Genomic DNA, 24,676 nt, shown 5'->3' with positions numbered 1-24,676 from the left:
AATTTACCAACCTTAAGGAGCTCAGGTTCAGAATCTTTGACATGAATGAAGTCCAAGCTTCAAAGAAGAAATAGCACTGCACACTTGAGCATTGCATAATTGTTGGGGGGTGTTTTTTAAAATTCCCACGTTGGAAGATATCTCAGGTAGTGGCCGCCTTAGTGCTTCCTCAGGAAAGTTAGAGATAGCCTTTCATCCCCGGCCACAGACCTGGCTCAATTACAGCTCTGCGGCAGGATAAGGTTAAGGGGATGGGGGGAGGACAGGGAAGACGAGGGAGACAGAAGCAGAAAAATCAATTCCAATTACTTTGATGACAGTGACTTAGAGTCTCCTCTGATAGACAGACACGGACCTCCAGGATGCTGGCCGCTCGGACTGGGGCGGCGGGGAGTCAGATAGCAGAAGAGCATGCCAAGTTAAGGAAACAATCTGGCCTTTCCACGGGGGGCAAGGACAAATCTCCCAAGAAAGCCCCTGAAAATGGGAAAGACGGCAGCCTCAGCCCCTCGGGGCAAAGCCAGCTCAGGGCGCGGCAACTGGCTCTGGTGCGGGAAGTGGAGATGAACTGGTACCTCAAACTCTACGAGCTGTCCGGCGAGCACACCAGCGCCCAGGCCACCGGCATGCCCCACAGGTAAGCCTCCGCCCGCCGCAGCGCCGCCACTCCCCGGAGCCCAGGCTCGCCTGCTTTGCCCGTGCTGCTGGAGATCTTGGCAGCTCTCCTTGTTTTATGGATGATTGACACTTCAGAAGGTGTAACCCCAAAGAGCAGGACCTTGGTGAAAATGGCAAATAATGATGATTGGAAAACACCCCCCGGTAAGGAGGCTGTAGGAGCTCAGAGCTGTCAGGCACAAGGAGTGTGGCATTCAGATTTGTCTTAAGTGAATATCAAAGGAGTTCGAAGATGGCAAAAACAGCAAGAAAAAAGACTGGGCCATCTTTTTTTTTTTTTTTTCCTTCCTTTACCTCGAGAACTTGGTGGGGGGGGGATGAAGGAGGGAAATGTATTTTGCCTGTTTGAAGGGTGGACAGTTGAGTGGTGTGAATTTGTTGAATGAGAGCTTAGTCTGGCAATGGGGGTATGAGCCCCTTGTCTGAGTAAGGAAGACACTATCATGAGAAAACGGCACATTTAAAAGAAAACAGGTAAGTGCAAGACACATCTCTATAGATTTAATTTCTGTTCTTTTCTCAGCCTCAGCTTCAAATAATGCAGAGCAGAAAGAGTTCACAAATCTCAGTGTTAATAAGGCAAAAGGTACTGAGTAACAGTGTTCCGAGTCCTGAACTTTAAGAGTGCTAATTCCCTATAATTGCTACCAAAAAAAAGAAAAAATCTCTCAGGAATGAAAGATAATTTTGCAAGGAAAATTACTGTGAAAATAAAACCTAAAATAACTATTTCATTAAACAGTAATAAAAATTAATTAGAAATAAAAAACGGTTGTGACAAAATGGTCCAAGTATAGAATACTTGTTTCGTAGAGACTGTGTGGTAGCCTAGAGATCCCTGAATGCATTCTATTTATCAAAGCAGCCCAGTGTGCTCTGAGCTGTCCCCATTTTTATATCTCTAATTCCAAAAGGACACCATAGAAAAATTAATTTAGCAATTAAATCAATTTATTTAGCCATTGATGCCTGTAGACTAAAAACTTGTTGGACTATAAACTTCAAAATGCCCGAACTTCCCTTTTTCCATTCCCTTTTCGAGGCAGGAATAGAATAGATATTTCCAAATCTAAGCCAGTATTTAAAAAAAATCAACATTTAAAAAGTAGAACAAGATAAGGTTTCTAGAAATGTTCTGTGAAATACATTTACTATTTATGGCCAGAGTGATTTGTCTGAAGCTCTTGTAAGCTGTCATGCCTACATTTGGGGTACAAGGAGGAAGGACCCAAGGAGAATGGTCTCAAGTCAAAGAAAACTCGAATGATCTGTCAGTGTTGGGAACGTATTTCATATCTATAAATCTTAAAGCTATCTTTAACAAGCTTCTGGAAAGAGAGTTAAGTGGCAAAGGAAAGCCCTGATAATGATTTCCTCCCGTAACACATCTCTTAAAGGAGTTGTACACAGAAATTTTATGATCCTGTTTTATGTTCTGTTTTATGATCATGAAATTCCTACTTTATTATCTGATGGTGGAATAACATTTATCAGGTCAGAGGGGAATATTAATTAAGGTAATCAGGTTTAGCCAGAAACTTTTGGGAAGAAACAAATATCTCCTCTTTCTTGCTTCAAACAATAACAATTTGTCCTGTAGTCAGAAGAGATGACCCAGAATTAATGGTTTCCATGGTAATCTGTGAGGCAGTGTTATTTATCATTGATTTGCAGTAACTTTGGGTGTCCTTTGCTTAGTGAGATGTTAAAGAACAGTGAAAAATGCCTGTCCTACATCATCAAAAACTAAAAATATCCCCTCCCCCTTTATTTTTGCAACTTGATTGTTTCTAGGAGGAAACTAGTGTGTGCAGGTGGAACTGAGTCCATTTAGAAATTAGATTTACTTCAGAGCTCTATATGTACATATTTCAGAAAAAGACAGTTTTTCGCATAGTCAGCTCCTTTCCTTTTTATACCCCAATGTTGAAACTACCTACCTCAGTTGAGTCCTTGACATCGCTGGGATGATGACAACGACCAATGATGTAATCCTCTCAAGGTGTAATGTAGGTGGTAGAACGTGCACTCTCCCAAACCACCTTTTTTTTTCTTTCAAAATATAAATGAAAAGCATAGCCCAAGAGTGATTATTCTGTTAGAAACCTGTATGTAGAATATAAATATGATTCAAATAAGAACAAATGTATTCATCTGTGAAATCTTACTTATAGGACAGAATGTGAAATGCATTGAAGGGTCCTTGAAGATATTACACATTTGCTATGGGCAAGAATTTTATGGGTTGTTGGTTGATGGCCATCAACAGGGAAGTGCTAGAGGGCTCTAACTCCAATTTCCTTTCCGAGAGGATGGAGTGAAAATATTTTACAGCAGGTTAATTCTAGTTCATGAGGGATTTGAGGATGGTTTTATCCTCAGATTCAGTGATAACCTATATTTGAAAAAAGGGTATTATTAAATGATTAGAAGAAAGCATTAGAGATTGAGAGGGGTCCAGCAGTCCTGGTATATTTAAGAAATAAAATCGCAGGAAGCAGGGCAGAGAATACACATTAGTCTTGCGGGAAATTGTTCTGACCCCCCTTTCTGGCGCTATGTCTACATAGGACTACATATGAAACAATCTAATATCATTTGCCTCGTACTGATTGGCCATTTTACAGAGTTGACTGATCACCTTATGATGCTGGTTTATTTTATATGATGGCTCATTTCTCTGCATGGTGAGAGAGAGTGGCGCAGGCGCCAGCATCCTGATGTTGGAGGCAAAAAGTTGGCTTTAAGTTCCTGTGTAACTGTGGATATGATTTTTTAAGAATTTATTTGTTGCCTTTCTTTCCCTTCCTTCCTTCTTTTCTTTTTTCTTTTCTTTTCTTTTTCCTTCCTTCCTTCTTTCCTTCCTTCCTTCTTTCCTTCCTTCCTTCCTCCCTTCCTTATTTGAGAGAGAGAGAGAGCGTGTGAGAGAGAGCAGGAATGGTGGGCAAAGGCAGAGGGAGAGGGAGAAGGAGACCCCCTGCCGAGCAGGGAGCCCATCCCAGGACCCTGAGATCATGACCTGAGCCGAAGGCAGATGCTTAACCAACTGAGTCACCCAGGTGCCCCTATTTGTTGTCTTTGAGTAACAGGTTTTGTTGTTTTTTTTTTTCAGATTACAAAAGTAGTGTCTAAATTTGGTAGAAAATTTTGAAAACAAAAACATCTAAAGAGGAAAGGCAACTATTGCTAATAATTGGTGTGCTTTTCCCCAGCCTTTTGAGTTGGAATAATACTATATATTCTGTTTTCTACCTTTATTTCATTTAATATTATGCCAGTCCATTTTATTATCTTAAAGACAACTTAAAAATTTCTTTCTAAGGACTGCATCTTATTATATTATTGCTTAGCTATTCTTATTTTGCTTACTATTTATTATTATTATAAATAATATTATAAGAAATATCTTTGTATCAGATTTAAAAAATCATATCTCTGGTTATTTTCTTAGACCCTATTCCTAGAGGTGTAATTAGTGGGTGGATATTATATATAATATTACATGCACATATATACACACATATACATATTTACTCTTAATGTATATCATGCAATTGCTTTCTGGAAATATTTTCCCAGTGTGCTCTCCCACCGGCAATATTTGAGGACACCTATCTCATTGCTTTCTCTATATACATAGTGTTTCTATGGAATCCATAGCATTGAGGTTTTTTTTTTTTTTAAAGATTTTATTTATTTATTCAACAGAGATAGAGACAGCCAGCAAGAGAGGGAACACAAGCAGGGGGAGTGGGAGAGGAAGAAGCAGGCTCACAGCGGAGGAGCCTGATGTGGGGCTCGATCCCATAACGCCGGGATCACGCCCTGAGCCGAAGGCAGACACTTAACCGCTGTGCCACCCAGGCGCCCCTAGCATTGAGGTTTTTTAAATTAAGTTTTTAAAATTCCAGTATAGTAAACATACAATGTTATATTAGTTTCAGGTGTACGATACAGTGATTCAACAATTCTATACATTACTCAGTGCTCATCGTGACAAGGGCACTCTTTAATCCTCAGCATATAGCACTGAATTTTATAGTTTAACAAATTTTGGGTAAGTTACTTAACCTTTTTGAGTCTCAATTTCTTTGACTTCAAAAGAGGACTAATAACATTATAAAGGACTGTCAGTAAAAATTAAATGAGATAATGTGAGAGTAATGTATTTTGGCTTTGAATTCTCTAAAATAAGGGTTGAGATGTGACCCCATATTGTGCATGGTGTGTTGAAAGCTTATGAAGGTAATTAAAGATGGGGTGACTCAAAATATCTGGCAAAAATGTGCACTTCACCTAGCACCTGACAGCTGGCGATCCTAATGTGCTCAATTAATATTTATGAGATACCACTGTGTGCTCTTAATAGAGGCTTTTTGGGGATTCATACAGTCACCATCCTCCTGGGGAAAAATGACTTGGGGATACAATATAAAGAGCTCTCAAATACTTGTTGATACAGTATTAACATTCCAAACCAGAGCCGACTGAACCTATTAAATTGAAATGACTGGGAACATTTAGTGGGGCAAGTCAACACACGAATGGACATTGAGCTATAGCATTTCAATAGTGACTTCTATCAGCTTAATAAGTGTTTCTTCTTAAGCAGAGAATTACACTGAGCCACATTTCTTTTTTTTTTTAAGATTTTATTTATTTATTTGAGAGAGAGAGAGCATAAACTGGGAAGAGAGGCAGAGGCCGAGGGAGAAGCAGAATCCCCACAGAGCAGGGACCCTGATGCGGGGCTTGATCCCAGGACCCTGGGATCATGACCTGAGTTGAAGGTAGATGCTTCACTGACTGAGCCACCCAGGTGCCCCCTGAGCCACATTTCTAATATTTCCTCTTTCTACTATCAAAACTCCTTGACTTCCTAGAAATCATTTACTTCTGCCTACTTCCAGCGATCAGATGTGGTTCTGTGTGAGGACAGGTAGTTCTCCAAGGCGAGTTTTGGTGAATGCAGTTCCTGCCAACAGGGCAGCAGGTGATCCATGAGCTTAGCAACCTCTGGCTTGAGTTTATGCAGGAAGATCTGGAGTTGAGAATCAAGTGTGAGATCAGGGAAGTTACCACAGGAAGTTAGGTACAGCCTAGAGGACATGAGACTTGTACTTAAATAAGAAGTGTTATAGAAAAGGTCATAAAGCTCAGAGGAAGGATTGAGTCCTTCTAGCTGGAGTGCTTGGATCTGGACCTGAAAGATGAGCAGGACTTGAACAAGATGAGGTCGGAGCTGGGGAAGGCAATCCATGTGGAGGGAAGAGTGGGAGCAAGAGTGTGAAGTGGAAATAGAGAGCTGCATCTATTCATGAGGCTCCCACAAGTGTCCTGGAAAGGTTCTTGCAGGCTGGAGCTGGGAGTGTGGCCAGGAGAATGGAACAGAGACTTGAGAGTCAGGCAGAAACTAGGCATGGAGGAGAGGCGGTGAGAATAAAAGGCTACTCTCAAGAAGAGGCAATAGGAGAAAAGAGAGGATAATAGTTGAAGTCTGAAGCAGGGTCGAGGGAGGAGTTTGCTGGAGAAAGCTGATCTGTAGATGTTTTTTTGGCAGAAGAGAAGAGTCTAGTGGGGAGAGAAAGTGTGTAAAGCAAGTAATGAAGCCGAGTCCCCAAAGAGGAAGAAGACAAGAGTCAAGGGCCCTAAATGCAGGTGTTAGCTTTGGCAAAGGGAAGTGTTGATGGAGCCCGATGGTGAAGAACATCTTCCGGAGTCCTGTGGCTGCATTCCAGCAGTGTCACCTACTGACCCAAGGCTCTGGCCAGGGCCCCTCGCCTGACAGAGGCAGTCAGCTTCGGGGTTAAGCCCATAGTCCAGGAACCAGCCTGCTGGGTTCAAACACTGGCTCTGCCACTGATCAGCTGTGTGACTTAGTTTCTTTGGCTGTTGAAGGTAGATAATGAGAATACCAATGCTATAGAGGAGATAAAATGACTTAAATAAGGAAAGCACGTGGGGTCTGGCACATAGGAGGTGCACTGTTATATGAAAGTCCTTAACAGAGTTGCCGACACATGTTCCATGCCCTTGTTTTTATCATGAGACTATTACTGGACCTATTATTAGAGATACCTCCTCTTTCTGGAGTGTACTAACTCTACTCTGATTCTGTAAATGGGTACAAGAATACCTAGCTGAGAAGACTGTTGAGAGGATTCCATGAATTTATGTAAAACATCTGGTAAAGACGGAACACTCAATTGCTTTTGTTCCCCCTGCCCCCTCCCCCCTCCTCTACTGATCTAAAGCATAGTGGACAGCAACAGTAAAATGACATCAGGAACAGACTATGGAGAAATGGAAATGAGATACAATGGGATAACTAAAATTTTTTTGAAAAGTCTATTTATTTGAGAGAGAGAGAGTGTGTGCTGGGACAGGGGCAAAGGGAGAGAGAGAATCTCAAGCAGACTCCATGCAGAGTGTGGAGCCCGATATAGGGCTCAATCTCACAACCCTGAGATCATGGCCTGAATGGAAACCAAGAGTCAGACCCTTCACTGACTGTGCCACCCAGGCGCCCCAGGAATAACTAAATTTTTAAACCAATATTTTGTTTTCTTAGAAAATACTATTGATTAGATTCTTCTATTATTAAAGAAAAAGCTGTTTTCTAAAGGGTGATACTTATTTCTTTGAGCAAGCATTTTTTTAAGGTTATAAATCTTAGAATATTTATATGAGAAGCCACCTAGAGGTGACTTTCCAGAGATGTTAGAACATGATGTTTTTGTATAATTTAACTAAGATTTTAGACAATAAGCTAGAAAGATTGCTTCCTAGCTCTTTGTTCTGTTGTTTTGTATGTTGATGCAAATCTTAGACTATTGAGTGACTGGATGAGTGAGAGGGTGAACCTCAATAGGACAGGCATAAGGTTAATTAGAGGAAGTTTCTGGCATCCCAGCAGCAGCCCTAGGGGAAGGGTGGGATTGCCATGGTTTCTAAAGGTGATGTTGATGTCCTTTGACTTAAGGGCCAGGAGGCTGTCAGTGCCCTTTCAGCGGTACCCCCAGGGTGATGAATTGGAAGTAGACATCTCTGGGTGGGCACACCAACCTCCAAATACCGAGAGGCTTGCTTCAGTCTGCATCCCGGTGACTACTTTTTAGGTTACCTTAGGGAAATCTAGGCAGTTTCTCAGTTTTATATTCCTATTAAATGGGTCATGTTCACATGTGTCCAGTTCATTCTGAAGGACTGCGGACACACGGAAGGCAGTGTGCATGTCTTGGTCTTCTAATTTGCTGACATTGTTCTTCCCAGACTGGATGTCAGTGGATTAGAGACAGCACAGCAGCTCTGTTCCTCTGCCATTCCTGAGGGGGGGCTCGTGTAATGGCAGGGGCATTTGGTTGAGGGGCTTGCATCCACTATTCGAATCCCATTTTGCCTTGCAATCATAGTAAGTTTTTAAAATTCTCCAGAACTCAAAGTCTCCTCTGTAATAGGAGAAGACTAGACAAGTTGATGTCTCAGGCTCTTTTCAGCTCTGAGCCTACATGGTTTAATGGTATCACAATCCGGAGTACAGGGATAGAGTTTGATTTCCTGCTCCCTGACCTTCATAGACATCATGCAGTTGTGTTATTTCTGCAAGGAAAAGGAAACATGTTGATGCTTTGTTCTGAAGTTGTAGGAGCAAGAGAACATTCTCCAATTTTTAAAGTGAATTGTTTTAGTAATTGGCTGACCATTGCTAGGTATGTTTGTTTTTTTTTAAGTTTTCTTTTTTTAGGGGCACCTGGGTGGCTCAGTTGGTTAAGTGTCTGCCTTCAGCTCAGGTCATGATCTCAGTGTCCTGGGATTGAGCCCTGCGTCAGGCTCCCTGCTCAGTGGGGAGTTGCTTCTCCCTCTCCTTCTGCTGCTCCCCCTGCTTGTGTTCTCTCTCTCTCTGTGTCAACTAAATAAATAAATCAATATTTTTTTTAAAAAAGAAAACTTTTTAAAAAAGATTTTATTTTTAAGTAATCTTTACACCTGACATGGGGCTCGAACACACAACGCTGAGATCGAGAGTCACATGCTCTACTGACTGAGCCAGCCAGGCACCCCTAAAATTTTCTTTAATAGAAGGAGACAGAGTCACACAAGCACCTTCAATTTGTAATGTCCCTGTTAATGAAATGTCTTCACATACATTATCTTTTGTGCTGATGGATTTATATTTATTTTCACGAATACTGGGAAGAAATGTATAACTTACACCTCCAACCTATGAATTCATGGCCATTATGGCAGAGGACAAGGCTAGGTTTTAAAATAAATGAGTCAGTGGAAAGGAAAACATTCATTGAATCTGAGTGAGGGTGAACCCCCGAACTGACAAGCATTCTGAAGATGGGACACACAGGGCTATTGATGTCATCTCCTTCACATGCATCAATCACCTCTAACACCTCACTTCTGTCTGGGGCCTTTTGTAGTCATCCCCTTGAATTCATACAGCAGCCCCATGGGCTTGTTATAACCCACGTCCCTCAGTGATGGAGAGTAGTCCCTTGCTGTCTGTTGTTGATTATTTTTTCTTCTTTTCTCATTAAGGGGCTAAAATATTCCCTGGACTGTCTTTGCTGGATATGCTCACATTTATTCCAGGTTAACTGTTCGAGCCATTGCTAGTCTGTTCCCTGTCTAAGGTCAGCCTTTCTAGTTCTTCCTCTATGTTGGGGTAACATCATGCTGTGATTTTAAGATTTAGCCTTAGTTCCACAGCTTAATTTCATTTTTTACAGCTTAATTTCATTTTTTATGGCTTAATTTCATAATATACAGCTTAATTTATTATTTTTTTTTACATTTGCCCTGCAGCTTATTGTGCACTTCCGGTATTAGCCAGTGAGAGACGTTTTATATCTTGCCTTCTCTGTGAGCTTCAGGGCCTACACAACCTGGGGCAGGCATATATAAGCTCTGATGTCAGGCCTGAATCCTGATTCCACCACACACTATTTATGTTGTCTTGACGTCAGTCTCCTCCCTTGTAAGTGGGAAGGACAATACTGCACATTCGCAGAGTTGGGAGGATTACGTGGGAGAATATCAAAGTTTCAGCACAGGGGTGAGTGCAGAGAAGGCCCTGCAGAAAATGCTATTATTACCATCCCTCCCCTTTAGAGGACATTAGCCTTCATCTGGTATTTTGCCCCCACGCTCCTATTTTCACTGGATTCCTTCTGTGAGCTCCCTAGCCTGGGAAAATTCGCCAACCCTAAGAGAATGATCTTGACATGCTGCTTCCCTCCTTGCTTCACTTAGAACTCCGCTCTTCTAAGATTTTCGTTTACGTCCTTGCTTAAAATCCTTTCTGATTAACCAAGGAGAAATGTCTGTCTGACATGTCCTCTCCATCCACAGTGGATCGGCTGCTTGTCTCTAGAATAGAGAAGCCTAGGTTTAAATTCTGGCTGTGTTTTGGGCCAGTTGTGTGAATTTCAGCAGATCATGTCTCCTCTCTGAGCTTTCATTTCTCCATCTATATGGTGAAAATAAAAGTATCAGCGTTATCTGCTAGGATGTTAAAGATGAGACAAAAGTATATAGGTTAAAATGGTATATTATAAACCACTACCTATATGTTTGCTATTGTATGATTTTATTATTTTCTTTCTGACACATTGGCTCTCATTCAGTCTAGAACATGGCTTGAGGAAATGATTTCCTCTCATCTGCTTTTCTAGTAAACATAGGGGGTAAATACAGCCATACGTCTTTCCCAGACCCTGTGTAGGGTTTTTTGAGTACATTGACAAAGACCAAGACACCTGTCTTGTTTTCCTAATACCAGCAAGTGCTTATTGAGTCTTTAGTATCTACTGGGCACTTTCCTTAGACTATTCAATTTAATCCCTGCCAATAATCTGTGAGGTGGCTATTTTTGCTAGCTCCACGTCATGGGAGAAAGCCCAGGCTGACAAAAGATCCTGCCCTAGGTCAGATGCAAGAAGTGACAGAGCCAGTACTTGAACCTGGGTGTTCAGGCTGCTGATGTCACCTCTTAACCCCATAGAACACCCCTTTCCCTAGTTTGGATTGATTATAGATCGTGACCGAGATGTCGCTTGCGTAATTTTACCTTTCATTTTCCATCACAGTATAAGGTTCCCTGATGTGTGGGAGTCACAGCTTCCCTTCCCTGTTTGAGGTCCTTGAATTTGGCCCTGCATGTATCTAGCAAAGGGCAGGGGGAGGCTGGGGAGCAGCTTGGATGGGGAAAAAGTCTCTCAGATGGAGTGCAAAGGGCTGCATCATAGAGTGAATTGTGAAGTTCAATATTTATTCAGACTTCTCTCCCTGGAAGTTATTTCCATCAAAAGAGCTAGGTAAAAGCAGAGGCTCTGGAAGCCCCCACACAGCATCCTCTATTCAATGAATGTAACTACGCTTCAGAGGCTTTGGCCCTCTCCCTCTCACGCGAGCTCCGAGAGGATGCAGATGTTCCACAGCCACAGCTGCCTTGGCCTTTCCACTCATAGCTTGTGGCTGTCACTAAATGGCATGTGCTAATGTGCAGCCGGAGATTGTCACTGTTGTGTTAGGTGCTCTTGCTCTGCGGGAGGCGGGCCCGGCGTAGTTATGAGCAGTACTCGCTCACATCTGCCTGGAGATGACAACTGAAGCAATGCTGCCTTCCCCCGACAGCCTCTCAAGCTACATGAAATGTCATCAAGTGTCAAGTCTTCCAGTTTGGGAGAAAAAATCTTCATTCCAAGGCAAGAGAAATGGGGAGTTTCGTGTGCATTGGTACACACATTGCAACCTAATTGCAAACAGAAACTTGCCAAATCTTTCTTCAGTCACCAGGAAATTAAACTGGGCTCAAGACCAGGTTGCCGATTCTGGTTCCCAATCCAGGAAGAGGTCTTGAATGCTTATTGTGATTAGGCTATAAGTGAATGCCCTTTACTAAATAAAGTCCATTGATTTTATTAAAGGTCACTCTTGCTGCTAAATCCTGAAACTTCAGGGACTTGACCTAAGAAAGTTTATTTCTTACTCATGAGCATCCAGTCAAGAGTAGGAATGCCCAATCAGGTGAGACCCAGGCTGAAGAAAGTTCTGTTATCTTCCCTTTTGTTTTCTAACCTGGCCAGTGGCTGAGAACAGACATTGATCCAATGCGCACAAGACAGAATGGAGGCTCATGTGAAAGGTACTTTATGGGCCAGGCATGTAAGTGGCACCCATTGGCGGCAGTGACATTGACTGGCATTCAGTCACATGACCATTCTGAACAGCAAGAGAGGGTGGGAAATGTAGTCCAAATGCATGCCTAGGCAGGGAGAAATAGGCATGGTGAACAGCTGGCCAGACTCAGCCACAAAGCCACAGTCAGAGCAGAGGAGGTGCTAAGGCAGAGTTTGTCCCCTGTAACAGGGAGACAGAGAGAGATGAAGGCATTCCTTTGCCCTCAATGTGATTCTCTTCATTCCAAGCCCGTCGCACCAAGCCTATCCCACCTGGCAATAGCCACATGGTGGGTCCGTCTTTTTTTGGCTTCTCTACTTGGAACTTACTTTCCTGTTTTACTGAGAAGGCTAATGTCCCTCAGAAACCTGTAGATGGTGATCTGATACCAGCTTGGCAGGGACTTGGAACACAGCCTTGCTTACGTCAATCCGTGAGTGCTCCGGTCTCATTTTGAACCTCGCAGAGTTTTTCTTCTTGCCCTGAGAATCACTTATGGATGGATGAGCCGGGAACCTCCCTGCAGCTCATGTTTTATTCCTCCCCTACTCGGTTGTGCGATGAAGCTGCCGGAGTCACCAGTCCTCCCTTCCCATGGTAACAGCCACAGACACACACTGCTATCTCATGAGGCAGGATCAGGCCCTTGGAAACAAAAGTCAGAGAGCCCTTGTAGAGACCCAAGAGAGCTCACTCGTGTAGTCTGTGATTTCAGAACTGGTCAGGTGTGTGTTTTTAAGAAGAGTTTCTATGACAGTCTGTTCATTCAAACAATGTCATTATCACCATGTTTTTCTAGAAGGCACTTATAGGATTCTTGATGGCAGACAAACCAGTCACTCTGTTCCCAGCGGCAGGATACGACATGGTTTTGAATGTAATATGATTAAATAAAATGGCCTATCATTTATGGTGTGCTGGCATTCCTGCCCTAGCTCAGCAATAGCCTCAAACACGATGCACGTACGTTTTTGTGTGGAATGGTGAGGAACTGGAGGAAAAATCGGTTAAGAGAATTTGGGTTTGTATTCAAGACATTGTCCTTTATTATAAATATCTCCCATTTAAGTTCACTTAAAATCAAAGCCCAAAGTGTATTTTGTAGCTTAATCTTCATATTGAATTTGATGGTAGCAATGAGTGTTAAGTAGGAAACAAACTGTCCAAAAGGGCTGTTGAATTATTTAATCACCTCTGGGACTAAGGAGGTGATAGGATAAACAATTCTGTAAGTGGGATGCATTAGAAAGATCAGCTCCTTCTGTCTCCAAGCTTAGTAATTTGAATGATGCAACTATCCAAACACCAGTTGCTTGTTGAACAAAATATTAAATGCTTAAATCTGTTTATAATACTTTAGGTTCCAGATGGTCATTTATCCAAAAGAAATGGCAAAGAAGTATCAAGTTGAAATCTGTTTCTAAAGTATTTTCAGTTAAATGAATTTCCAGCAAAGTCAATAATCAGAATTCAAGGGTACCCTTTTGTAACTATATATGTAATATTGAAAGAATTTTTAACAAACTAGAAAACGAAACATATTCGTTCAAGCGGTTTGATAATCTATTGTATTCAATTCTGGGGGTGCAGGGGGTACATAAGCTAGGGTCCTTGCCCTGAATAATCTTGGAGTCCTTTCAGGGTAGACTTGGGACAGCACAGTTTTATTAGTGTGATCTGAGAAAGAGGAATGAAGTGCTATGGAAATAAAGGAGTGATTAGCTCTGCCAGGAGGTGGGGAGACAAGGGAGAGAAATGTCAGGAAGAAATAAGCAAGAAATGCGCCATTTCAAGCGGACTTTTTACAAGGGTATGTGGGAGCTCGTGGGACCATGAGCCAGCAAGGAGGCAGGCTGAAAGGACGTGTGGTCTGTGGCTCAAGAACAAAGTCGATCTTTTCTTAGGCTAGTTATCAGCTAAACTACCAAGTTCCTAGGGATGGAGAAAAGTTTGTGAGAATGGGCAAGACAATATTTCTAAATGCAGAAATTAGTCACAGTTAGGCATTGTTCATCTGACATTGTCAAAGAGTGGAAATTTTCACTCAAGCGATTTTTCCGGTACCTGAAACTTTCGAATTTAAGTGTCAAGGCTTTATTTTAACTTTTTAAACCTGAAGAAACAACTTGACAACTCCAGTTTATCTTAATAAATGTCAGCTCTTGTGCTATGTTAAAATGTCCTCAGGGACTATTAAGGAATATAGAACTATTTGCCTTGAAAATTAGAGGCTTCATTTTGCTATTTTTTAAAAAAATTTTGTCTTCCGTATTTCCTCCTTCCATTGCTTTTCCTATATCCACACCTTGCTGTAAATTTTTCTTATTGCTGTCAGTATGCCTGCCTCTAATAGCTTTTTCATCTAATTTGCTACGTTTACTTTGCTGAGGAGTGGGAAATAAGAGGCTCTGTCTTGCTTGAATTATGACCAAGAAAGAGTAAATGGTTTGTGAATTGAGGTACTCTCCCAGGAGGTTTGGGACATGGGCTTTGTGATGTCTTATTTGTTTATTCTTGGCTGTGTTCTATCTAGCAAGATTGCTAAAAAGGTGACCTCTAAAAGATGCAGTTGTTACTTTATTTGAGCTAGCATTTGATTCTGTTTGGGAAAATGCCAGATGCTGAAATTGCTTCACGTTGAAGTTTATCTTGGAATAATCCTTAGGGATTTTAGAAAAGCAAACCACGTAGAACACAATTTTTTCAAAATGTTGATGGGACACTGGTACTCTAGATTTTATAAATTTCCCAGCAGACAGAACATTCTATCACAAATAAAGTAAGCAAAGTGAAGCTATTCATTTGTCTTCCACACCAGAAACACACCAAGGACTTTCCACAGGGTCGTTTTTTCAACTCTACTGCCCTGGAACTTTGGTCAGTGATTGAACATTTACAGTTATTACATGGTGAAGTGACATTTCACGAGGCAGTGTGGTCTATTTAGGGATTTGAAATATATAAACTGATTTAGCTTATTTACCTCTGCGGAGGTGGTACTGTTTTCCCCATTTTTCTGAAGAAGAAACTAAAAATTCAGACATTCACATCACACAGTAGCATGCTGTCGGGCAAAGATTTAAACCCGTCTGACCTTCAAGCCCAGGCTTCTGGAAACTTGCACTTTATTCCAGTTCTTACAATAACTGATTCCAAATGTTGCCTAATTTATGTGGATGTTTCTTTCCTTATTTGTAAAACAAGAGACACAAACCAGTTGATTTCTAAGACTTCTTAGAGCTCTGGTTAGAATCCTAGGTTTTTTAGATTTTTTAAAGTGCGTCAGAAAGGATGATGAAGAGGCAGATTGGTTCAGATGGAACGATCCCAGTAAGACCTCACAGCAGTACATTGTATCACAAAACTGAACTGTACCTTTTTAGGCCTGGCTTTTATAGCTGAGATTTTATAGCTGTGTCCCAGCCTCCCAGCCTTGTCTCTGACAAGTTCCAGACCCCAAAAGGATAATGTGTGGAAAAAGATGGGTGAGCCCACAACAGAGCACGTGGAGCAGTGGCCTCGGAGGCATGGGAGTCTTTGCACCGTGCAATTCTGCTTTCTGAGTTGACGCTTAAGGAGTGATGGCGGGATTTCTTACCAGATGAAGAACAAATCAACTTTATTAAATAACCCTTCACTTCTCTTTAGAAAAGAAGAAGTCCTATTTAAAGCCATCCCATCATTTTGCAGTCCTGTAACCCACAGCACTAAGTCCCCTGAAAACCGTTGCTCCTACGTCTCTGTAGGTCAGCCACGTAGAGCTCTGCCGCCATGCAACACTAGGGGAGGGACTATCTCTGCAGACTACAATGTCCATGGCTGTCTGTAGAGTTGTGTAATGTTGCAGATAAATAATAACCACCATGTCTTGGGCCGGTTCTTCTGTGCCAGGTACACCAAATGCCATATTTCCTTTGATCTTCACAACAACCTTATGAGGTAATATAGTAAGGCGTATTTTCCAGAGGAATTAATTGGGACTCCGAAAGTGCCCATGGTCAATCCACTAGTGTGTGGTAGAATTTGAACCCAAGTCTTTCTGATTTTATAACCCATGATCTTTCCACTATATTCCACCACCACTCCATGGAAATTCTTCTAAGGTAGGCCAATGCAGACCGAGATAAGGGAGAAACATGTTCTTAGCATCCTGGAAACAATACTTCAGTGATGACTCAATAGCTTGTGGCCAAATTCCACCCTGATTTCAAACCTTTCATGGCTGACATTACTTAAAAAGAGAGTGCAAAGCCTGTATAATAGGAACAAGGCCCCATCTTGCACCTTCCTTCTTCCTTACCTATCTCTTTTCCAAGATACCCTGTGCCCCCAACAGCCATCTTTGAATATATTTCTGGCCAAAGAACATGCTTTTGTACTTCGGGGTCCCATTTGCCATTTCCTTTGTATTAGACTCAGACCACAGGCCACATTTTGGCATCTTTTGGGACCTTTTGTGGAAGGAACAAGATAGTCACACCCAAAGTGATGAGGGGAGATTTTGCTGCAAATGCCAAAACTCTACTCAAAGATGCTTTCTTTGTGGTCAGTGTCGGATAAACACAGGATTCCAGTGAAATCCAAGGGCCAGTCCTGCCCACAAGCCCTTCACAGGTCAAGGAAGAGACCTGTGGATCTGGCCACCCATAAGTATGCTTCATTTTTCTAAAGCAAGGCTATAATGTGAATGCCTCTGTATATATTAGAAATATGTTTGTATATTGAGGAGGGATTTTTGATGTTATAATGCAAAAGTACATAATATACAAGCATCAGGGCTAAGGAAAAGAGGTAAACAAGGCTGGGACTGAGGCGAGGCAGTGCCTTCAGAGCTGAGGCTGGCTTGATGGGGCTTCCATTTGTCCCCTGTTATAATCGCACACACCGTCACACGTGCTCCCTCCCCCATCCCACTGGAGCTGTTGTCTTCTATTCCTAGGAGAATTTTGGCCTAGAAGGAGGTGAGGGGGATTGGTCCTAGGAAAGGGTGAATGAATGATGAACAGAGAGACACTGAAGATTAGGCTTCTTGCTTGATTGCAAACTTCTGGAAGAACTCCCTCCACCGTCCCACCTTTCCCTCACTGCTGGTGTTTCTTCCCCCCTCCACCCAAGACTGGGTTTCGGTGTCTTCTCCTTGCCTCCCTCCATGCATAGTGCACTGCTTTGTAAGCTTTACCGGTGTTGTTCCTCCTGCTCCTGGGAGCTCCTCAAGGGCAGGATGATGTTTTCTTCATTGTGCTGTGTTGATATGACACATATTTTTAACTGTGGTCTCACTACACACACCTAGACTCCCAGGTGCTTCTGCGAACATGGAGAGAAGATGGCGATGACAGGAGGAGAAGCTCCTCTGTTGACTCCCAGTAGGACAAGACAGACGTCTCAGTCAGGTGACTGCTTACGTGTCACAGCATTGTGCAGAGCACTAGGGAGCAGACGCCTGAGCAAGAGTAAGAGCCAAGTTCCCATAAATAATTGGAATAGAAATACAGGCTCTGATCTGTGGTCTCGCGTCCCTTGTCCCAACTCATTTGGGCAGAGCCAGCACTCCTTCACCTCAGCCATGGAAACACTGTCTTGTTCTCCCACACCTACCAGCTCTGGCCTCAGTTTTCAATTGTAGGCCAAGACAACCTTTAGATGACTGTGATGTGCCCATAAATCCAAGATGGAGTGTTTAACAGGTCATCTCTTTAGCCAAGAAAAATTTTAAAGTAGACTATAAATGTGATTGGTCTATTCCAAGAATAATAGCAGCAATCTCCTGGGCCTGGCATCTCAGAGGACTAGCTAATAATCCATTGAATCCAAGCCTCTCCAGTCAACACAGGAAGGGTCCTCACCTCTGCAGAATGTCTAGCCCAAGTAGTTTTTAAAACAGAACACCAGACCTAGAAGAATCTTAGAGGTAACTTAAGTCCGAGCCAATAGAAAACTAAGGGGACAGGGAGGTCAAGGCCTGCCCAAGGTCACACAATTCTGTATGAATGCTGAGCAGGTGTGGGTAAGGTCCGCTCACCATCCAGGGCTATGTGAGCTTCTATTTGTGACTTCTGAGTCTCAGCACCCCATCAGCAGAATGTGATCAGAAGCACCTCTCTCCTCAGATGGCCTTGTCACTTTTTCCCACACTTTTTCCCACGGTATCTTTAATACTTAAAGATTCTGAACAGTATATGACAATCATTCCTGAGACACAGAAAGAGAGCAAAGCGGACATTACTGCCCCTCTCTGCTGCACAGAGGCATTTCTTAGAATCTTGTGTATTTAGTTGAAAACCAGTCTTGATTTGCACTGACAGCCAAAGGGGCCAAGAGTTTGCTTATAAATATAGTTTCTACTTGGGGCACCTGGCTAGCTATGTCAGTAGAGCATGTGACTCTTGATCTTGGGGTTATAAGTTCGAACCCCTTGATAGGTGTAGAGATTATTTAAAAATAAAAAAATCTTAAAAAATATATATATATGTAGTTTCTACTTCCCACCTTCAAAGTGGGACTTTTTATGACAGGGATCAGCTTTTAGAACTTAATGAAGAGCCTTCAGTTTCAGACCAACCTTGGCTTGCTCATCCCTCTCTCCTCTCCTGGGCCTGGCTCCATATTCAGAGGGCAGAAAAAGAGAGGGATGTGTTGGAAAGGGCTCATGTCTCATTTTCCATGACTGCTTTTCCAGTTCACCTCTGCTTCTTCCTTGGTGGGAACCTCCGAGGCTCACAAAATCAGATGTAACGAGTGGCTTGTTACGTGGTGAAACATGAGGTACAACTTTACTTGGGAATGCCTGTTTCTCCTTGACTCGCTCCTGTTGCTTGGTCCTTTTTCTGACTTTTCTGGCCCTCTCTCTATAAGCTCTCCTTTCTCCCTTGAGACTCAGCTTTGGATGCTGGGTTGAAAATAGAAGGATTGACAAGGATAGCTTTGGGGAGTAAAATGCAAGCAAGCAAACCATTAATATCTCTGAAATGTTGATCATACATGAAACACCGTGCTGGTTATTATGGAGGTTACAAGCTTGTACCAGACGTGGCCGGTCTCCCCCCTTAAAGAGCTTATAGTTTAGATGGGGAGTTAGATGTGCACTGGTAGAAGGTACCTAGAACTCTGGGACAACACATTATGAGTCTCTGTTTCCCAAAGTAGGTACCAGTACCGCTGGTGGACAAGGAGATGATTTAGTGGGTGCACAGATAAGGCATTAACTAACTTTGATTCACATTGTAAAGGTGGTATATGCCTGTTTCAGTTTCCTTTCAATTCTTCTGATTACCTTAAAAAAACAAAGAACAAGGAAAAAAAGGAAAAAAGAAAGTCTCAGATTTGTGCTAAACTTTTTCAAACACCCAATACCTTTTAGTTTCCTGCATAAAAAACAAAAGGAGTAGGACTCAGGTTCAGAACCTTTGGACACCAACAGTGTCCAGCTGCAATTAAATAATATTCTTCATTTTTATTATACTTATTTTCTACAGGTTACACTCTATTCCAAGTAATAAGGTTTTTCTTCGTATAATTCCAGTAATATAACATTTCCTTACTAAATTTCTTAGTTTGGGCTGCCATAGAAAATTACTCTAGACTGTGTGGTTTCAGCAACAGACATTTATTTCTCACAGTTCTAGAGGTTGGGAACTCCATGATCAGGATCTCAGCATGGTTGAGGTTTGGTGAGAACCCTCTTCCTGGTTTATAGACAGCCATCTTTTGCTGTGTCCTCACATGGTGGAAAGAGAGCTAGCTCATTCTCTGGCCTCTTCCTATAAAGCCACTATTCCCTGGGCACCTGCGCAGCTCATCAGTTAAGCGTCTGCCTTTGGCTCAGGTCATGATGTCAGGGTCCTGGGATTGAGCCTGCTCGGCGGGGACCTGCTTCTCCCTCTCCCTCTGCCCTTCCCATGTGCATGCTCTCCCTCCCTCTCTCTCTCAAATAAATAAAATAAAATAAAATAAAATAAAATAAAATAAAATAAAAAAGTACTAATCCCATTCATGAGGGCTCTACTCTCACAATCTAATTATCTCCCGAAGGACTCACCTCCAAATACCATCACGCTGGAGATTAAATTTCATGTATGAATTTTAGTGGGGGCAGTGGAGAGACACAAACATTCAACTCATAACACTAAATATATTCATTTAGGTAAAAGAAAAAGTAGATTAATTCCAAATAGTAAATAAATAATGGTAAAGGTGGTACAAAAATATGGCAGAGATCATCAAGTTTGTGCAAATGTTTGGAAACAGTTTAGAAGTGTCAAGTGAGTGCTTTAGATGTGAATTGCAAAGGAATTTTTAAGTAATGATCATATACCAGGGGCTAGGAGGTTGGGGAAGAATTCCTAGAGGAGGTGAACTTTTATAGGACATGGGAGGGGGGAGGTCATATGAGCAAGACTATGGTGATGGGTGGGACTAGGAAGCCTGTTGGATTGGATGAACCATTCATGTCCAGGAGTCATGGTTGGAGGAGAATTGCAGCTGGAATCACAAAGTGGAAGGACCCTTATGTGAGGAGACTCTGCCTTTTTTTTTTTTTTGACTTTTTATTTTGAGATAATTATTGATTCACATGCAGTTGTAAGGAACAATACAGATAAATCCCTTTACCCAGTGACTCCCAATAATGAGATCTTGCACAGCTATAGTTCAATATCACAATTAGGAAATTGATGATGATACAAGCCACCGACCTTATTCAGATTTCACTGGCTTTGCACACACTCATTTGTGTGTGAGTGTATGTGTGTTAGTCTGTGCCATTCTATCACACATGTAGAGTGGTGTGGTTACCACCATAGTCAAGATTCATAACAATTCCAACTCAAGAATCCCTCATCTACCCCTTTACAGACAGAACCACCTCCCTCTCTTTCCTCTTCTCTAACCCTGGGCAACCACTAATTGGCGACCCATCTCTATAATTCTGTCAAGTCGAGATGTGATATAAATGGAATCCTACAGTAAGATGACTTTTTTTTTTTTGCTCTTAAAGTCCATTGAAAAGTTGGCAAGATAAGACATATATTAAACAATTAGAAAACAAGATAAAGGATGATGGCCTGACAGAAAAATTAGGAAGCTGGGAAGGAGTGTCTGTGAAGTGATGGGGGAAAGGGAGGGCAAGCAAGTCCTATTTGACATGTGTAATTTAGCTTTTTTCCACTCAGCATAATTCCCTTGAGATCCATTCAAGTTGTTGCTTGTATCAGTAGTTCATTCCTTTTTATTGCTTAGTAGTGTTCCATAGTGTGGATATACCACAGTGTAACTGTTCATCCATTATAGAAAATGTGGGTTGTTTCCAGTTTATGGCTATTATGAATAAACCTGTTATGAACATCTGTGTATGGTATGAACCTAGATTTCATTCCTCTGGGGGAAATATCCAAGAGTACAATTGCTGTATCATATGGAAGGTTTGGTATGCTTGGTTTTTATAAGAAACTGCCATACTCTTTTCCACAGCCCTTTGTTGGATACGTGGTTTGCAAATATTTCCTCCTAGTCTGTAATTTGTTTTTTATCCTCTTTACAGGGTCCTTCATGGACAAAAAGTTTAGAATGTTGATGATATCCAATTTACTAATTTTGCCTTTTACAGATTGTGTTTTTGGTGTCAGACCTAGGAACTCTTCACTTATCCCTAGGTTCTTATCCATGAAGATTTTCTCCTATGATTTACCCTGGAAGTTTTATAGTTTTATATTTAAGTCTGTGATTCATTCTGATTTATTTTTGTATAAATATGAAGTTTAAGTGAAGGGTTCATTTGTTTTAGTTTGTTTTTGCTTATAGATGTCCAATTCCTCCAGTACCATTTGTTGAAAATTCTATTGAATTGCTCTTACTCCTTTGTCATAGTCAGTTGGTCATATTCGTGTAGGCCCTTCGCTTTTTACAACCATCTTATTGATATTTCCTATCACTTGATAGCAACATCTTGAAAAGAACAAGGTTAATGGACCTTCTACCCAAATGGATCACGTCACTAGTATAATAAATTATTTGATTATGAAATACTTGATAATTTAGAAAGGTCTCATTACACACTTATGAATCATCTGCAAGGCCTTACGATCCTTATGAGAACAGAACATTTGGCTTATATCCCACCAAAATATTTCCTTTTACCTAAATAGAAAGACATGGGAAAGAGTGCCCATATTTTTTCCCCAGGGCTAATACATAGTTGCTGAAGTCTGACCTTGGGAACTTTACAGGGACAAGAAAAGTGGTTGGACTTTGTCAGGGTCTTTTTTTCCCTTTTTTTTTCTTTTTTCTTTCTTTTTTTTTTTTCCCCCGCAAAGGCTTCAACAGAGACATGTAACCAGCAGCTCTGCCAGGGACTCAAGAGTCTCCTCACACCCAGAAAAATAAGAAGGGGCATCGAAGGAAAATGAGCTGATCCCTTTTAGGGACGCGCCAAAGCCAGATAACCTGAGTTAATCATAGCAAGATACAGCCAGTGTCAGAGCTAAGTACTGTGAGATTCACTCTGCTTCTTGGGTTTGTGAAACATGCATTTGTATAAACCTGCCTGTGCAGACATCCCCAGCCCCAAGCTGGGTCTACCCAAATCCAGTGAATCGGCTCTGAAATGTAGACGGCACCTAGCAGTAACCAAGCCTCCACCCCAGGCAGCCTGCTGGCCGGGGAGGCCAAGTGGGGCAGCAGAACGGAAGTTTCTGGAGAAGTTCTTACGTGTCCATGGAATCTCACTGCAGGAAACCACCAGAGCAGAGACGGGAATGGCTTACAGGTAATGGCTGGTTGCAGTTTCATTCATCCAGGGCACTGTCCCAAAGTCCGGGTTGTCGTTCTTAGAGAAAGAAGGATTGAGATGACAAAGCCAGCACTATCTAGAAAAGGGAATTCAGAGAGCCCTCTTCTTGGGCTGCCTTAGTTGTGTGGGTTTTATATTGTCTACGTTCTCTTTGCTGAGACAGTTCCATGGAAGATAGCCCAGCTCTCCTGTGGAAGCTTCTAGCCATGTGCTGTCGGTAGAAATACCTTTGGCTTGGAATAGGTAGGGGACTTAGCGGATCATAATGAAGAAAGGGGGCTCTATTCTTCCTAAGGGAATTGATAAATTCAGAGTAGGATTTTTTAAAATGCTGCCTGGGCTTGAAGGCTCTTGTTTTCCTCTAAGTCTGATGCATGTGGTCTGTGCTAATGGTTAATAAAGCTGTTCACGAAACTGAGCAAGTTATTCTTGAAGTGACAGCCCTTCGCAGCCCGAGATAAATTACCTGTTGTTCTCTCAACTTCCAATACCATCATTTATTCTGTGAACGATTAACAAAAGGAAGAAGTTTTCCCCTGGTGTGGGGTTGGATGTGTAATGTTTATAAATTGCTCTGAGTTGAGAACTATCCTTCTTGGTCACAGCAATTATTGTTCAAACCTCTGCAAGATATGCCTGTGCTTCGCTGAGACCACCGGCGGCACCTGCCCCAGTGTTTCCTTGACAAATACAAAAGTGAGCAGAAGCCGTCTAGAAGGACAAGTGACAAGGGAGAAAAAATCATTTAGCATTGGTAGAGGACAGGTGTCCCAGCTCCAGTACCAACGTTTGCTTCACAGAGCGAGATCGGTTTTTTTGTTTTGTTTTGTTTTTTAAAGATTCTATCTATTTATTCGCGAGATTGTTTTTGCGTGGACACCAGGGCCCCTGTGAGTTCATTCATCCGAAGGTCGTGTTAGTGTCATAGCTACTGCTCTGGTTCATCAGCTAATTTGACTAATGAAGCAATTTGCAAGGAAATGGCTTCTTTCTGTGGAAAGCAACATATTTCACACAGACTCTATGCAGCTAAGGGTTCCGACAGAAGAGGCGGGAACTCTTCTAGGATTTCGGGGAAGATAAACACGGGACGCCCACCCCCTCATGCTTCAGAAGTGGAGCCTGAGAGGAATCTAAGCACGTTCCCAAGAGAACTCGTGGCTCCGTACACCGGGTGCCCCTCACCCACTTTTCCTGAATCTATCTTCCACGAGAAGGGGCCTCCTCTCCCTCTGCCTCTTTCCATTCTCTCATTCTCTTCTCTGTGCTCTCCCTGACCCTCAGTGGTGGCAGGGCGGTGACATCTGAATATAGGTTAGATGACGGTGAACTGTTTCATTAAAAAAAAAAACACCTGTCTCCGCATCTTTGCCACAGGATGGGTGGTATTACCACGAACCCTTGTATAGACCTTCAGAGGGCATGCCTCTTTCTCTCAAAAGTCCTGGTTTTGCATATCAATTAGACCTCTGGTGATGTGTGCCAAGGTTCAGACGAAGATATGTTCTAGGACAGTGTTCTTCAAACAGTTTTGAAGCAGAGAAGTTATCCCTCCTCAAATAGGTAAAAGCAAAGGTGTCCCTGTTGGAGTTGGAGGCCTGGAGGCCACCAGCTTGAGGGGAGCAGTCATCCCAGTACGGCTCCCGAGGCAGCCCTGCCAATCCCGTACTCCTGTGGTTTGAGAGTTCAGTTCCAAGGTGACTCTTCGTCATGCCTTGGAGAGCAAGGCTGTGTGGCCTTGAGGATGATAGGTCCTGTCACAGGGGCAGGCTCTTGGGCGAGTGTAGGTGCACTGGACCATACTAGTAAGAAGTGGGACTTAGAACAAGCAGAGAAAGACAATTATCATATGATTTCTCTCATCTATGGAACATAGGAACTAGGATGATCGGTAGGGGAAGAAAGGGATAAAGAAAAGGGGGGTAATCAGAAGGGGGAATGAAACATGAGAGACTGTGGACTATGAGAAACAAACTGAAGACTTCAGAGGGGAGGGGGTGGGGGAATGGGATAGACTGG

The 24,676-nt window shown here is 42.3% G+C and overlaps 1 protein-coding gene across 2 annotated transcripts in view; it reads left to right on the top strand.

Annotated features, from left to right (window-relative positions):
* Positions 1-347: 347 nt before the first annotated feature.
* Positions 348-24,676, top strand: part of KCNAB1 (potassium voltage-gated channel subfamily A member regulatory beta subunit 1) — a 403,750-nt gene continuing 379,421 nt past the window's right edge. The window contains exon 1 of one of the 2 annotated variants that reach the window (XM_034664047.1): positions 348-637. In XM_034664047.1, the coding sequence (XP_034519938.1) occupies positions 363-637 (275 nt within the window). In that variant the 5' untranslated portion in view covers positions 348-362. Of the gene's footprint in view, positions 638-22,098; positions 22,634-24,676 lie in introns of those variants that run through there. The other variant, XM_034664054.1, reaches the window with a different exon arrangement.

This window comes from Ailuropoda melanoleuca, chromosome 1 (genome assembly GCF_002007445.2).
Source record: "Ailuropoda melanoleuca isolate Jingjing chromosome 1, ASM200744v2, whole genome shotgun sequence".
Lineage (NCBI taxonomy): Eukaryota > Metazoa > Chordata > Mammalia > Carnivora > Ursidae > Ailuropoda > Ailuropoda melanoleuca.
Note: the sequence above shows the minus strand (reverse complement) of the source record. Positions and strands in the feature narration are given on the sequence as shown.